The 16,963-nt window shown below is 36.8% G+C and overlaps 1 protein-coding gene across 2 annotated transcripts in view; it reads left to right on the plus strand.

The window, feature by feature from the left end:
• Positions 1–16,963, plus strand: part of CFAP54 (cilia and flagella associated protein 54) — a 334,936-nt gene that overhangs the window by 210,710 nt on the left and 107,263 nt on the right. For both annotated transcript variants that reach the window (XM_047743150.1, XM_047743152.1), the window contains 4 exons: positions 1,070–1,252; positions 3,646–3,732; positions 8,520–8,642; positions 12,514–12,567. In XM_047743150.1, the coding sequence (XP_047599106.1) occupies positions 1,070–1,252; positions 3,646–3,732; positions 8,520–8,642; positions 12,514–12,567 (447 nt within the window). The remainder of the gene's footprint in view (positions 1–1,069; positions 1,253–3,645; positions 3,733–8,519; positions 8,643–12,513; positions 12,568–16,963) is intronic.

A 16,963-nucleotide genomic window follows, 5' to 3' on the forward strand; every position in this document is an offset into this window, starting at 1 on the left:
TTGACTCCCTATATTGCATTCTTGACTGTCTGATACTGCTTGTTCTTGAAGATAATGCTATTGTTTTTAAAAAAAGCAATTTAAAAAATTATATTTTTGCTTACTATGGGTATAATTTTTTAGTACTAATTGTACTTAAAAGCTGGTAGGATTTATTTTTAAATCTTAATTTTTTAATGATTTTAAAACAGATTTGTAAAATTAAAAATGTAAACAACTGCACAGTATTTTAGAGCAGGTACAACTGCATAGTATTTTAGAGCAGGTGCCTAGTCATATTCATAATGAGGAATCTGATTAAAATTATTTTCTGATATTTACATTAAATAATTTCATAATGCATGTCATCAGTTAATGTTAATTATTTAGGATAACATCAGAAACACTCCTAAATATAAAATTTGATTTTGTGTATCAATTTTGTTTCCCAACATTGAATACAGTGTTGGTCATATAAATTACCTAAGAAATATTGGCAAAATTAAACAACTCATCTTTTTACTTAATTCAGTTAAAAATTCAGAATTAACTCTGCTGGATTTAGACTTCTGAAATCATTTGTTATCTCCTATACTCACAGGTTGGTAGAGTGGGAAGAGAATAGATTTTTTTTTAATTTAAATATATGTGACTTTGAATCTTCTTTCTTCCACCATTAGCTGTGTCACCTTATATAAATTAATTGTGTAAGCCTCAATTATATCATTTGTGAGGTAATAATCCTTCCTCCTGGAGGTAAGTTAAATGAGGATTAAATAAGGTAGTATTTATAAAGAATTTACCAGTAGTGTCCAACACAAAATTAACCCCAACAAATGATAATATAATGATTATTTCTTCTGAAGATATTAAATATCCAACTACCATGGAATTTAAAAGGCCAATCTTGAGTGATGGAAGCATTTGGAACTGTAATGATGATAATATTAATGATAAGTACCATTTATTCAAGGCACAGTGTGCCAGGCATATGCTAAGCACTTCAGGAAGTAATACATATACTTATTATTTTGTGTCAGTGTTGCAAATGCAATTTATAGCTTTTCATTTCACCTGTTTTCATTTTCAGGGTTTGCTTAGAACCACACTTCCACATCCCAAAGCTGAACGTTGCTACGCTCAGTATGAAATCACTCAGCTTCTCCCAGGCATCGAGCTCTTCTCAGACAGATACAGGGCTGACATTTGCTCTGTAGTCGCAAGTCTATATTACATTATACGTGAACTGCACTATGCTAAGCAAAATCTTACAGTAAGTCATTTGTAAAATCAACAAATCTTAATTCACTGCGGTATTTTTGCCTTCTACCCTAAACCTTTCAAATTTTGTTAATGTCCTCTGGGTTGGTCTTGTGTAACTCTTAAATTCCAGACTCAGGATTCTTACTTGTACTGCAAAATAAAATATATTAATTAATATTTCTTCTTTGACATCATTATTTGCACTGCATTTTGGATACAAAGTCAATGTCCACTTGACTTTGTTCCCTTTTTACTCTATTACTTTATTATTTTTCCTCCTTCTTAAGACAGTTGGGAAGATTGATTAGAATATTTCACTGGTCTCAGAGGAATCTAGTGCACATGTAACTCACTGTACTAAGTCATGCAGGTCATATCAGTACACAAACTATGAGAGTATTTCTTTGTTGAGATAAATTCCTTTGTGTCTCTTGTCTTCTCCCTGTTCTAAGTGAACAACAGATTCAAACTGTGACATAAAAGGCAAATACTTCTTAATATCCGAGAACATTCTAAACCTCATGCAGTTCTCTTCCTTTGGGGAAATAAATCACAGTATATGTCATAAATTTGAAGTTGGTTGCATTTAAAAAATAAACCAGTATGCTCTATCTGTTGATCATTTTATATTTTTCTCCTTTATTTTATTTTTCCTATTTTCTTCCTATATGCTATTTCTTCTACATTTGTATCTCTCCACCCCCCCCACTATGTTTGCTTCTTAATACCTAAACTTTTTTTTAGTTCTTTCCTTTTCTTCTATCATTTTCATGCCTACTTTCTTTTTTCCCCTCATACATTGTTTGTTTTCTATTCTCTTGTCCTAAATTCACTCTCTCTCCTTATATTGAAAAGATTTATTGTCCCTTGATATGAGTTGTTAAATTATAAAGCCATGTGTTAAAGTGAAGAGATTGATAAATGCTGTTAACACTTGGCATATTTGGCAAGAAATTGTTTATTAGGAAAAAGATAACAAAATGGTACTCCTTTCATTGTTAAGGGGATTCATTTCTGGATTTAGAAAATAGTTCTATCCCCTGGGTAACCTTTAGCTGCCTAGTCATATTCATATATAATACATATCACTGCACTGGAAAAGAAATGAGACTTTTTTCTCTGAAGCTTAAGAAATTGAGAACATTTTTCTGAATAATTGAGCAATTGGCAGCAATAAAGTGGTGTGTTTTTATCTCTCACTAAAGAAATGAAACAATCTCAAAGGTAATAGCCAACTCTTATTGTTTTGTGCTGCATTAATTGTAGAAAAAGATATTGTGTTATGTTTGTAGTGCATAATTGTAGAAAAATGTATTATGTTTGAAATCACTTAAGACCAGTTCTAAACCATTTAAAAAGCTGTTGCTATCAGCAGCTGCCAGTTGACTGACAATTAGAGGTTCCTTAGCTGAACTTGCAAGATGTAAACAGTTTCTATTTTGTATTACACCACCCTCTGGAAGAAGTCCAGTGGGTAAGGAGACTGCTGTCACATACAGATCTTGGTAGGAGACCCACTGCTGTGGGATCATGGGAAATAGTTTGCTAAATAATGGGAAATCCCAATATTCCTCCTTGCTCTATCTCCCTTTAGCAGGCAAGGGCCGAGTTGTAGGAAAAAAGCTTGGGTTTTCAGTTGAGATCAGTAGCTGTTCAGAAGTCTAGGCAAACCGCTATCCCCTCAATACCTAACTCCGGTCAGATAGTGTGGTTGGATCAACTGAATTATGGGTAGTTTGTAAGCTCTCACCCATATCCGTGAGATTTCAAGAGGATTTGAACTTTGGGGTTAATTCTAAGAAAATAAAAATATTATGTGAAGAGTAAGCTTGGGTAATCAATAGAATACATGCTCTGTGAAAGCAAGATTGTTAGATTTTGTTGTCATTCAGCATAATGGGCACGTTATAAATATTCTTGCTGATAGAGATACTCCAGTTGAAGACAAATAGCAGCTCCCATTGAGGTGAGTGAGCAGGTGACATGGATGGCAGTTCCTTTGCTTTAAATTTTGCAGTTATTTGATAGCTCATTTGCTAGAATGTTTCTATAAGCCTTTATGATTCATACATATATGTTAAGTTAATTTTTTTCAAAGAAGATTATTGATTGGATTTCTACTTTTCCATGCTTAAAGAGATTTGAAACCTAGGTTTTGGACACCAGGTGGCATCTACAAGTTTCCCTGGTGCTACTTTCAAGTTCTTACAGAATTATGGAGCATATTATAGGCAGATCATTTCACTTAGCCAAATAGTATAGTCTCTAACCAGGGCAAATTTAACTGCTGTTTTATATAACATCCCCCCACATTAATATTTGGCTACATTTTATTATTAGGTTATTAACTTGATAAAACATGTTTTAAATTTAAAAAAATGTTTTTTTTTTTACCATTGGTAGGTTCTGCCTCTACTTGCACTGTACCAATATTTTGTTTCTGGAATTTGCCAAGACCTGGTCAGAAATCTAGAAGCTAGGATCCTCAAGGTATGTGACAAACTTTTAAGATGTTTGATATTCTTGGACTGTAAAGATACTGTCATAAATTAATTTGGTTCTAATACTCATAATAACAAGCTTATAATAATATGGTATGCTGATATTTTTTAAAATGCCCATTATTATAATAACATATGAGAGTGAGCTGGCTCATTTTATGCTTGGGCTACACGTGGGAATAGCTACATGTGGGAACAAGGCTCGTCCAACATCAGTCAGCCTGGAAATCACCACTTCTAGATTATTGATTTCCTAGTAGAACTAATGAGTCTGTTTTCTGAAGTTTCTGTGAACTTTTTGCTAAGGATCTTTATGTATATCATAATATGTGAGAAGTTTTCATTGTACAGACAGTTGAAGTGACAAAACACACAGATGCTGGATTACAACTAATTCTGTAACCTAGAAGTCAGGATAGGCTCTCTGCCTTCAAGATCCTTATGCAGTTGACTTGAGCCCCATGTGGACTGGGAACCTTGAGCGCCTCATTTTCTGTGCCCTTTTCCTAGTTAGCCAAGGTCACAGTCTTTCACTCTGTTGAATTCATTTTGCACATGGATCATCTCAACATTGAGCAGATTTTCTCCCTGTTCTGCACCTCCTCATCTTGAATATGGAATTCAGTCCTAATCCACATTCTATACACACACACACACACACACACACACACACACACAAACTCTCATGCTCACTCACATACACATAAACATACACAACACATTCGCCCAAGGCTTTTATTTTTATACTGGATTTAGTGAAAATTTGGATCACAGGGAAATATAAGTTGAGGCAAAGCAAACAATTTAAAATAGAATATTTGGCATCTCTGGGTTTAAAATATTTCTCAGCCAACATCTCATGCTTTTGCCTCCCATCCCATGGTTTAATCAGCTGTGTGCTGGTAAGTGTTTCACACATCACTCTAAAAAAAAACCCCTGATTTGTAGCACTTTCAGTTTCCATGGTGCAAATATTCCCGCTATAGCTGACTTCAGCCTACCAACCAGGCATTACTGAATGTGGAATCGGGACAAGATACCTGCAGTCTCCTCTTGCAAATTGGGAGGAAGAGGCTCCATTGCATCACTGGCTTAACCCTCCTTATCCTTTTTTTGGAAATACCTTATACACTTCTTCCCCAAATCTTTCCTATTTTCTTATGAGGGGAAATTAGACTTCCCTTTGAATTCCTCTCTCTACCTGGACCCTGCCCTTGGGCCTATGATTTTAGGACCAAAGAGTTCATAACATTCTATTTCTAAATAAATACAGTACCTTCCCTAGGAGGAATTCTGTTGCTAACTATTAAGAGGATATATTTTAACTCAAGAATAAATAATTATCAGCTGTGAAAATGTCTGGATCACTCTTTCTGACTTACTGAACTCTTAAGAGTTTTCCTGCTTTTGATTTCCAATAACACCTTTTGAAAAGCTGCATATAACTTTTTTCTCTCTATTTTAAAAACAGTGCTCTGTTCAAGATTGCAAAATTCCTGAGGTTAGGGCCTGATTTGCAAAATTCCTGAGGTTAGGGCCTGATTTTTTTTCATCTTTTATTTCCCTATTGTATACTGAGTAATAAATTCATATATCAATACTCAGTCATTAATTATTGAATTGAATTTTAAACCTATAGACATTTATCAGTGCCTACTGTCCACACTTTCCTTAGTCTTTAGTGGGAACTAACCTAAAAGATAACTTCATAGACATTTATTGCTTTACCTCTAAAACAACATTTGTTGAGTATCTCCTATGTAAAAGCACCATGTTCGTAACTCTGTTCAAAGAAATGTAACCCATGGTCGTTGCTTATAAGGAAGTGAAAATAAGGGAAGAGAGATAGGACATATACACAAGACAATAACATAGGCATCTGCCCCTTGATCATTTCCAAATGAGTATGATGAGCACTGTCTCCTGGAGTTTGAAAAAGGGAAAATGGCTTTGGATCTCTTGGTTTTACTAAGTAGGTAAGATTTGGTGAAGAAAGAACTAACTGAGCAGGAGAGAGGAAAAAGGGAACATTCTTGGCAGGTAATAGTGTGAAGCATATAGAGATGAGACAGTATGGACTTGTTGGGGTTGGGGGCAGGGGTGGTTCTGCGAAGCCAGAGAAGGAGGAGGTTTTGAGGAGGGAGAATGTAATAGGAGAATACCAGAGATCCGTGTTGTGGTCCACGATGTCCATGAGCAGTGGGGCCCAGTCCTGAATTCCAAACTAAGGCATAATGAGGAGGCTGAGCAGTGAGAGAAATGAGGAGATTATGGAATCAGAATTGGGTAGCCATATTATTCAGGTCTATCATTTAGAGGCAGGAGAAGCATGGAAGTGTTGCAGTGACCATTAGTAACATGTCAGAAGGGGATCCAGAGAGGCACTGAAAGATATAATCTGAAACAAAGTTTTTGTTTAAATGACTGTTTTATTGGATTGTTAACATTTGGCAACTTTCTGTACTAAAGTAGCTTAGAAGCCAGTGAAGAACTGTGGACTCTAGTCGGCAGCCTTGGGTTGAGAGGTGGGATGAATTGCAGAATCTTGGTCAGAAGAAGGACATGATCAGATGTATCTTGGCAACAGTGTCAGGAGCAGAGTGAGTCAGCAGTGGAATCTTATTGGCAATAGCAGAACAGAAACACCTGACCAGGGTTTTGACAGAAACAATGAAAAAGGGCAACTGATGCATCACCCAGAGGAAGAAATGACAGCCTGTTTGAGCAGAGTTTGCCTGACCTTTCTGAAGTAAACTGGGGTCAGTGGGTGGGAAGAGAGAAAAGTCATAGTCAGGAAACAGCAAACAATGCTTTCTGACAAGCCAAACAGCAATAGATCATGCCGTTAAGTTTCTGTTGGGCCCTAGTGTCTTTCAGGGAAAGCTTTAAGACCTCTTTACGATCAGCCAGTCCAGCTTCACTTTAGAACTGCCAACGTCTTGAAAGATTTATTAGTCTCAACATATCCGGCATTCCTGGGAAGGGTACCGATGGTTCTGTATTTGTGCAAGCGAAAGGTTGATTTAAGGGTAGTTCTTTTTTCCATCTGGCTTGTTTATGTTCACGCTGTTGGTCATTTCTGAAAATACATGTTCATTGTTATCACCACTGCTTTTACAAATGGCCAGATTAGTATGATAAACCGACCCAGAGGTAGCCTTAGAGGTTACAGGTAGTTTGTGCACAGGCGTCTCACCACCAAGATCAGTGGAGATAAACCTCATTATCTCCTACATGGGATAATGAGAAAATGTTCATCTAGAAGTCTAAAAGAGCTCCTATGACTGACTCCTAATGCCTGCTTGGGTATTATACGGCCCAAGGGAGGTTAGAGCCCAAGGTATTTTAGGCAAGAACCAAAGTGTGCAACTCAGTAGACAGTTTTCCCTTCTGCAGTGAAAATATTCTCTTAACCTTTTATGCTTTATTTTCATACTATTGTCATATCCTATTTCCCCCTAATTTACTAAGCTTATTTTTATTTCTTTAAAGTTTAGATACTCATGAGATTTCTATGGTAGTGCTTAAAGGAAAAGAGATACTAAGTGTATGGGTATGTGTGTATGTGTGAAGATCATATATATATGATCTTTGTCCATTTTGTATTTTATTTCCTGTTTGTACAATTTGCCTTTCTCTATTCTCAACAGTCACTGGAGTTTTCAAAACGTAAGTCAGGTTAGGGACCTGCCTTGTTCAAAACTCTCCAATAACTTCTTATCACACAGAGACTAAAATTCCAAGTTCTCAGTCTGGTCTACAGGCCACCATTCATACCTGCCTCCTAACCCTCTTCCCCCAATCTCCCTACACCCCTGCCATACAGGCTCTTCCTTGAGCACCACAAGACACCCCGGCTGCTCCTGCTGCTGCATGACATTTACTTGAGATGGCTCAGCAGATTTTCACATGTCTCTCTTTCATGTCATTTCCCAATTTCCTCTGGAATGTCTTCTTCAGAGAAGTCCTTCTTGACTGGAGCTCTGAACGTAGCATTTTTGTCAGTACCCTTTATCCCTTATAATACTGTGTATATCTTCATGTATCACTTAAATTAGCTCAATACAGATTGGGAAGGGATGTAACATCCAAGAGGGCTTGGTGCATAGGAAGTGCCCAATAAACACATTGAATGAATGAATGACTTTTGTTCAGGAACTTTTTTTCCCATAATTTCCTGATTGAAAGTTCTGCTGGGTAATATTCAAATAACCCATGTACAATTTATAGTTATCAACTGATTAACTTTAAGGATATGTCTTTAAGACTGACAGAGCGCATTAATTATGGATGACAAAATGAATAGTTGTCTCTAGGTTGATACATCACAGAGTTCATCTCCTGGTTTGTTTGACTTTCCTCAGAGTATTAGAGAACATCAGGAGTCTTTTTGTTTTGTTTTTCTTCTAAACCATAGTTCACCATGGGTACAAAAAATAAATTCAATCATTTTTTTTTAACTCTTCAATACCTGTCATGTTTTTGTGTTTGCTCTGATGAAGTAAGCCACATCTGACAAATGTCCGTTGTTACGAACAGTTGCCTGCTGTTGTTCATTAGCTTCTTGGTCTGTTGCACATGTAAACTGGCTTACACACAAACACATACATCTCCATCTACTGTGTTTACCAAGCATTAATTTATAAGGCATTACCAATTATGTTAAGCAGAAATTTTGGATCTCAGAAAGCTGATGATTTTTCTCTAAAATTGTTATTTTGTAAGTAAAATGGATTATTTAATTTTAAAATCTCATTTTTTTCCTTTCCTTTAAAGATTCAGGTTCTTACAGATTTAGGATTTTTTTCTGAAGCCTTTTATGAGATATCCCAGATTTTTTATGGAAAAAATATGCCTTCCTCGGTACCCTCTGGCTGTAAGCCTCCTGGAAAAGTAAAGGTAAATCTGCTGCTCTGATTCAAAGCCATTGCTTTACTTTTTGAAGGCAACATTCCTCAGATTTAGGGAATGCTTCCACAAAAGTGTATTTATAAGTCTCTGGTGCTGCAGACTTCTTTGTTAAGCCTGGTTGTTAGCTAACAGTAGGCTCTTACAAGGTTTCATTCGTTTGGAAGGGAAGGATGTCATGTGGGGCAGTACAGCACTGGAGTCAATTTTTATAATGGAATTCTGTCTCTGTGTTACAGATGGTCTCAGTGGACCTATCAGCCACTACCTCTTAGATTTTGGCATCTGATCTGATAATTTATGGTTAATGTTGTTTGTCAAAGTGGTCTCTTCTCATGTTTTATTTGGATATTTTGATTTATATAATTTTATGCCAGAGTGTTAAACATGCATTGTTCAAATGGTATTTATAAATGAGATCATTGAAACATCCTTGAAAATGAATACTGGCATTTATATTTAAATCAGAGTGAGCTCTTATTTTCTTGTTTTGGGTTTCATGAGAATCACTGTGTGATCTTGCAGACATTTGGACCCTTGTGATCCAGCAGTAAAGGAAACAGGAGGTAACAAGTCAGTTTCCTGGGGAAGCTGTTATGTGTGAGGAGTGACACTGACAGACACAGTACTTACTGGTGGGATTCAAATTTGGAAGGCCTAGAAGAAGTTGGGAAATAGGCTATTAGTCTTGAAAATAACTTGTATAAGCTGACATTAAATATACATACATTGCACTCATTACTTCAGTGTATTCACCTGAAATGTCATTGCTTAATGCTCGGTATGACTGCTACAGCATTATAATTTGTTGTACCAGGATAAGTGTGAGGTTATCTAGAGATAAGCTAAGTGGGACATTCAGTAGGCAATAGGATACAACTGTGTGTGTATGTATATACATCCCCATCTCTATCTCTTTCTGTATCTATCTAGAGAGAAAAGAGTCAGTTGGTTTTTTGCTCATTTTTTTTTTTTTTTTTTGGCATGAACGAACTCATCTTCTCACCTGGGTTAAATTAACGGTATTTTCTTGCTTGCTTCTCAGCCAACAGCCTTTCCCTGTTGTAAATAATTTGCATTTTGTTATTAAAACTATATTTAACTCATTTAAAGATTTTATTGAGCGCTTACTAAATACAGGCACTATTTTAACCATGGGGTTCAACCAGTAAAAAGATAAATGGAGTTATTGCCTTCCTGGGAGCATGTTACTTTTGGACAGACCAGTGAAGAAGACAAACCATAAACCTATTAAGCACATAAATATGTCAGGTGATGATGTATCATGAGGGACAGTCAGGCTGAGCTGAGGGGACAGAGAATGACCAAGGCAGTGAGTTTTATTCAAAGTGGTTTGGGAAGTCTCTCTAGTAAGGGAGTTTTGAGGGTGAAAGATTTGAGGGAAAAACCTTCCAACTAGGAGGAAGTGCAAGGATAAAGGCCCTGAGGGGAGATGCCTGCAAAATGTGGTTGAGAAAAACCAAGGAGGCCAAGTGATACTGGTAAAATAGAGAGGAGGAGCAGACAGCAGGATGCAAGAGTTATGGTCCTGTAGGACCTCATAGGGCTTGGTGAGGAACCAGTGTTTACTCTAAATAAAATGGAAAACCTTATAGGGTTTTGGGCAGAGGAATGACAGTATAGAGATTACTAGTCAAAGGACCACTTTGCTTGATGTTTGGAGAATAGACTGTGGATGAACATGGTTTAATAGGGAAACCAGTTAGACGGTCTTCACAAATAATCTGAGTGAGATGTGACAATGGTTGGGGTAATAGTGGTGGAAGGAGCGAAAAGTGGTCTCCCTGGAGGAGTTGGATCCTAGTAAATTTGGGAGCATTGGGTTAGAGGTTTAAAATCAAGGGACTGGATGAAATCAGCTGGAGCAGAGAGAGAAAAACAGAAGTCAGAGGACTAAACCTTAGGGTCATCCACATTTAGAGCCCAGGAAAATGAGAAGGAAAGAGAAACTTGTGGGGTAAAATAAGAAACAAGAGAGAGTTTTTTGGTTTTTTGGTGTTTGTTTTTGTGTTGTTGTTTTTTGCTTTTGTTTTTGTTTTACAAGAGAGAGTTTTTAATGTTCATTGCTTTCACCAAAGAAAACAATCTGAAACAAATTTTTACAGGTAAATTCCAAACTTCACTTTTATTAACCAGTTTTCATAAGAGAAAAGTATAGGTGAATTGTCTTTCAATGGATTGTGACTTTAAATTTTGTGTTCTCAAAGTTAATTTGAAGCTTTCTAGCTTCAGTTGGGAATTTAAAAAGTATAATTAAAAGAGGAAACGCATTCAGGGTTTATAATTAAAATCGGTGCCAATATTATTAGGCTGGGGGTTAGTTGTTTAAAGAAAGGATTAATTAATTAGATTTTAGTTATAAAAGAAGTAGCTGAAAAAGTCTTATAGATTACTACCGACTTTTCACAGGCTTTTTAAGAAACTCTATCTCTTAACATGATACTCATAATGGGATTCTGCTCTTATTACCAAATCTAAAGTCCAATCATCAACTCTCTTCCAATTATATCACCAAAGGTCTTTCCCCAGATTCAGTTATTTACTTTTCAATGGATTAGAGAAGATGCAAGATATCTTCAAAAGAGGGGAAAAAAATGTAACACTTGCCAACACTTTATTCTAGTAAGAGCTATATGTGATATCTTGGTTTAGAGGTCCCTCAAACCCCTCAGGTCCTAAGATAAGGAACTGGGAGCAAGTGGTATATTTGGGAGGTGATTCCAAGGAGAATGGTGAGTGTGTGGGTAAGTCAGATAGGAAGGGAGGAGAACCGTTGCAGAGAGCACTAATGAGGTCCTTGCATGGGCTGTGGGGCCCTCAGAGAGACCAGGGGGCATAATCTTGTGCTTATTGGAATGCCTTGTTCCCTGCGCTTCCAGCCTCTTCTGAACACTTTTGTGGCCACAGAACACCCTCAAGCAAAGACATACAGGTACTTGAAGTAGGGTACTATCCATATGTGAGTATCCTATCCACAGAAGCTGCTGGTGATTTCCAGGTGACCACGGGGTAATGGGTGGGGCATCAGTATTGACATCTTCAAAAAAGGACCTTCCATACCAAAAGGAATGCACCCTGTTCGATGATTCATCTTTTGTGGTGAAAAAAATGGAATGTTTCCTAATGTGACATCGTATTTAGAGCCAAACATACAACAGGTCATTCTCAACAAACAAAAAGAACCACAAAAAGAGTTACTCTGAAAAGTTATATGATTTTATCTCAAACTGGCAAAGATCCTTCTAAGTGATAATATTGTTATGACTCAGCAATTGTGCTTCCAGGAATCTATCCAAAGAGGATCGTCAGAAATACAGGCAAAATAGCTACCCATGTTACTTAAACTAGGGCTGAATGGCAGGATAGAAATCAAAATTAGTCCGCCTTGATGTCTAACAAAAGGAAAGGAGTTAAGTTATTCTGCTTCATTCATAGGATAGAACATTACCTAGCTATAAAACTGAGGTTTACAAATGACTTAATGGCATGGAAAATGAGTATGATATAATGTTTAATGAAAAGGAATACAAACACATATATATATATAAATTTAGAATACATCAAAAAGATATTGGTAGTAAAGACATCAAAATATTAACACTGACAACCCAAAAGAAGTTGACTTATGTATAATTTTTACTTTCTTCTTTATTCTACACTTGCTTTTCTGACTAGAGTTTTACATTTTTTAACGTATACTTTCATGTATTACTTTTACTTTTTCAATAAGAAGTATTACTTTTACAATAAAATTATATTTAAAATACTTTTAGAACACAGTAACAGTTTCATATAAAAATGATGTTTTTGTTCCTAATGTTAATCTTTTATATATTGACAGATATTTCAATCATTTGACTCAGGAAAACCTCTTACTAGTAGAGAAAATATGCAGGTAAGGATAACAATATTTTATATATGTTGGATATTTAAGAAGGATAATTTTGAGTCATTTCAATCTATTTGGTAGATGTAACCTTTGTTTTTTTAAAAAATCTCCTATGTAATATGCTCTTCTATTTCTAATAATGGGGTTTTATCTCCAAATGCTGAGGTCTAAGGTAGGATTGCATCACACAGATCTTGTTTTCCAACTGGGCAAATATCAATTATTGGTTGTAAATTTTTCAACTATGTATGTGTATTCATTTTGTTTATGTAGCCATGTCAAGTATCTAATTTTAATATTTATTTTGATTACCTAAATGAGAATGGCTGACTTCGATTGTAAGAAAAGGATTTTGTGTGTTTTGCTATTACCTCATTTGTTCAATACTATTTTTCCTCACATCCTTTCTCCAGTCTGAGACTGCCTCTCAGTCTCTCCAATGGTTTTCTTTTTCTCCTTTAGTAAAAATTTAAAAAATTACAAAAATAAAAAAAATTTATTGAGAAATAATTGACATATAACATTGTGTAAATTTAAGGTGTTTGAATAGTTTGATACATTTCCATACTGCAGTATGCTTACCACTGTAGTGCTAGCTAATGGAAGATTTTCATGTGACATTTTCATAAGAAACTCCTCTCACATTCCAGTGTCCTTTACAAAGAGAGGACTAGACTGCCCATCTCAGTATGTTTGTTCCTATCAGTAATTGAATGAGTGGGATTTAAGTTTTTGATAACCTAGTAGCATTTAAATATCTTTCTTGTTTGTTTCAAGTTTTTACATAAATTCTAGCTAGTTAACTAGAATTGTAGTAGAATATTAGTTTCAGGAGTAGGATTTAGTGATTCTTCACTTACATATAACACCCAGTGCTCATGACAAATGCCCTCCTTAACCCCCATCACCCATTTAGCCCATCCCTCACCCCACCTCCTCTCCAGCAACCCTCAGGATATTCTCTATAGTTAAGATAAATTGGGGCGCCTGGGTGGCTCAGTGGGTTAAGCCTCTGCATTCGGCTCAGGTCATGATCTCAGGGTCCTGGGATCCAGCCCCACATTGGGCTCTCTGCTCCACAGGGAGCCTGCCTCTCTGCCTAGTTGTGATTTCTCTCTGTCAAATAAATATTAAAAAAAAAAAAAAAAAAGATAAGTTAATGGTTTACCCCTCACACTTCCCTCCCCATGTTCATCTGTTTTGTTTCTTTCTTTTTTTTTTTTTTAAGATTTTATTTGCTCATTTGACAGAGAGAGATCACAAGTAGGCAGAGAGGCAGGCAGAGAGAGAGAGAGAGGGAAGCAGGCTCCCTGCTGAGCAGAGAGCCCGATGCGGGACTCGATCCCAGGACCCTGAGATCATGACCTGAGCCGAAGGCAGAGGCTTAACCCACTGAGCCACGCAGGCGCCCTCTGTTTTGTTTCTTAATTCCCACCTATGTATGAAATCATATGATATTTGTCTTTCTCTGCTTATTTCACTGAGCATAATACTCTCTAGCTCCACCCACGTCATGTAGCATTTAGATATCTTGAAATCATTTTTTAAAACCTTAGGTGTTTCGTCAGTCCATCCACTAGAAAGTGTGAGAACGGAGCAGTTGCTAGTGCCGCCATTGTTAAGGGGTTAGAGACAGGTAAGGCATTCACACAACCAGGTGTTAGTCAGTGTAGAGAGACTGGTGCACGTCGTTTTAACTTTTTTAAATGCTAGGAAACAGCATTCTGTTTCATTAAGCTATTTGTATTAAATAATTTTGAGAAACATTTCTCAATATTTTTAGTTTTGTCTTCCATAATTTTGATAGGCATTATAGCCACATTTTATTAAATGTAATCTTAATACTTTTCCATTATTGTTCATGTTACTCCACAAACTTTGCTTTTAATTATGCTTCAGATGATTCATTGCTTGGCCTTAAAATTTGTTTTGATTTATAAGCAAGTTGCCTGAAATGAAAGAATCGGCATGAGGAAGATACACATACATATTCACATTTTGTTTCAGTGTTCCAAGACCTTCGGATGTTTAAGAATATTTGTTTCTTTGCAGTTATAAATTCCAGGGCATCCTAAAAAAACTTCTTTAAGGAGGGTTTTGGGGCATAAAAAGAATGTCTGCATGATCATTTCTTTTTAAACAAAAGAGACTGACAGTGTAACGGAAAGCTAATTTCTATTAGCTAATTAATTAAAACAGAACTGTTGGTCTGTTTGAGACTTTTCAGATTACACTTTATATTTTCTGTAAAGGGGGAGAGAAATGAGTGTTAAATAGCACTACTAATTAATCTTCTTTTGATCCTCAAGTGTTTGTGTGTAATTGTCAAGGCTCATTAACACACTGCTTGCTAGGGAGAAAAAAGAGAAGAGAAAAACCTTTTCCTCTCCTATTACACCCCAACCAATCTGAAGTTTCTCCCCCTCCCCTGATACAGAACGTCAGCCATTTCCCTAGTATGCGTTTGTTTCCTGCTCAGACTTAGTGCTGTTCCATGTCTGGTTCTTCTGCATGTAGTGATTTTCACGCTTTAGAAGAGAGTAGAAAATGAACAATAGCACTAGACCTTTCCACGGCCAATATTGCCTCAAACTCTCCCAAACAATGAGACTTTTCTTCATGTAAGGCAAATAGTTTCTCTCTCTTCTAGAATAGACAGCTCCAACACATGAAATTATTAATTAACAAGTACTGTTAATTCAACACATATTTAGTAAGAGCGTATTGTGTGCTCTCATTCTGGTGCTGTCAAAGAAATATTTCAGTCAGTCAGCAGCAGACAAACTCCAAGCCCTCAGGAAGCTTAAATTTTAGTGGGAAAAACAATAATAAGCCTGATATATAAGTAAACATTATAATTAAGTAAATTATATAGTAAGTTAGAGGGTGAACCATGCTAAGGGAGAGAATAAACCCAGAAGCACGTAAGGGGATTGGAAGCAACTTATTGGAGCTAGGTTGGGGCTTGTAATTTTAAATGAGGTAATCAAGTTAGTCTTCACTGACATGGCATGTGTGAATAGGTAAAGGTACAAGTTTAGGAAATCTGGAAGTTTAGGAACCATCTAGGAAGAGAGTGCAGTGAGTACAAAGGCCTTAGGGGCAGGATTGCCTAGCTTGGTGAGGGGCATCTTAGTGTGGATAAGAGTTGTGTGGATGATGCTAAAGCAGTAGGAGACAGGGTCAGAAGGGTGAAGGGGGGCCAGTTTGAGAAGAGCCATGTAGGGTCTTTGTAACTTAGATTCTTCTGAACAGCATGGGGAGCCACTGGAAGGTTTGGAGGAGAGGCGTGGCCTGATCTACCTGTTTAAAGGGTTCACTTTAGCTGATCTTTTGAGCCTACTGTGTGCTAGGTACTGTTCCAGTGCTGTTAAACGTATCAGTCAATTAACAATACAGACAAATACCCAGCCCTCAGAAGGCTTGTATTTTGTGTGTGTGTGTGTGTGTATGTGTGTGTATGGTTTTGAGGAGGCTAGGAATACAGTTTTAGGCATGTTGAGCTTGAGATATCTCCTAGATATCCAAGTGGACTATTTGAGTCAGAAGTTGATTTGACTTTAGAAGAGAGATTGGAGGGCACCTGGGTGGCTCAGTGGGTTGGGCCTCTGCCTTCGGCTCGGGTCATGGTCTCAGGGTCCTGGGATCGAGTCCCGCATCGGGCTCTCTGCTCAGCAGGGAGCCTGCCTCCTCCTCCTCTCTCTCTCTATACCTGCCTCTCTGCCTACTTATGATCTCGCTCTGTCAAATAAATAAATAAAATCTTTAAAAAAAAAAAGAAGAGAGATTGGAGCTGGAAAGAAAAACTCAGGATTTTATCAGCATTTAGATGAAACTAAAACCATGAGGCTGTTTAAGATCATCTAAGGGGGAATAAAAGAGATCATTTAAGGGGATGGAGTAAGGAGAGGGAAGAGAATCAAGCCCTGAGGCACTCTGGTGTTAAAGGAGAAGAAGAAGAAGCAACAAAGACTGAAAAGGAATGACTGACGGATTAGGGAAGAAACCAAGAGAATGTGGTGATTTGAAAGCTAAGAGAAATATTTTCAAAAGAGAAATTGATTAATAGTGCTGTATTTTGCAGATGAATCAAGCTCCATAACTCACTGAGTCTTAAACATGCATCTTTTTTTTCACATTTAGTAGCTCTGAAATTAGAATGCATTTTATAGTTGAGGGCATGTGATGGCTTAATTGGCATATAAGATAATGATGTCTTAGATTAAAGCTAAAATGGCATATGAGGACTAAGAATTGATTACTGGTGTAAGGTAAGTATAGGCCATTGGTGACCTTGACGAAAGGGTTTCAGTGTATCAAAAGAGTGGGTTTAAAAACAAATGAAAGGAGAGAAATTGGAATTTTGACAACTCTTTGGATCATTGCTATTAAGGGGAGTGAG

Source organism: Lutra lutra, chromosome 8 (assembly GCF_902655055.1).
Source record: "Lutra lutra chromosome 8, mLutLut1.2, whole genome shotgun sequence".
Classification (NCBI taxonomy): domain Eukaryota; kingdom Metazoa; phylum Chordata; class Mammalia; order Carnivora; family Mustelidae; genus Lutra; species Lutra lutra.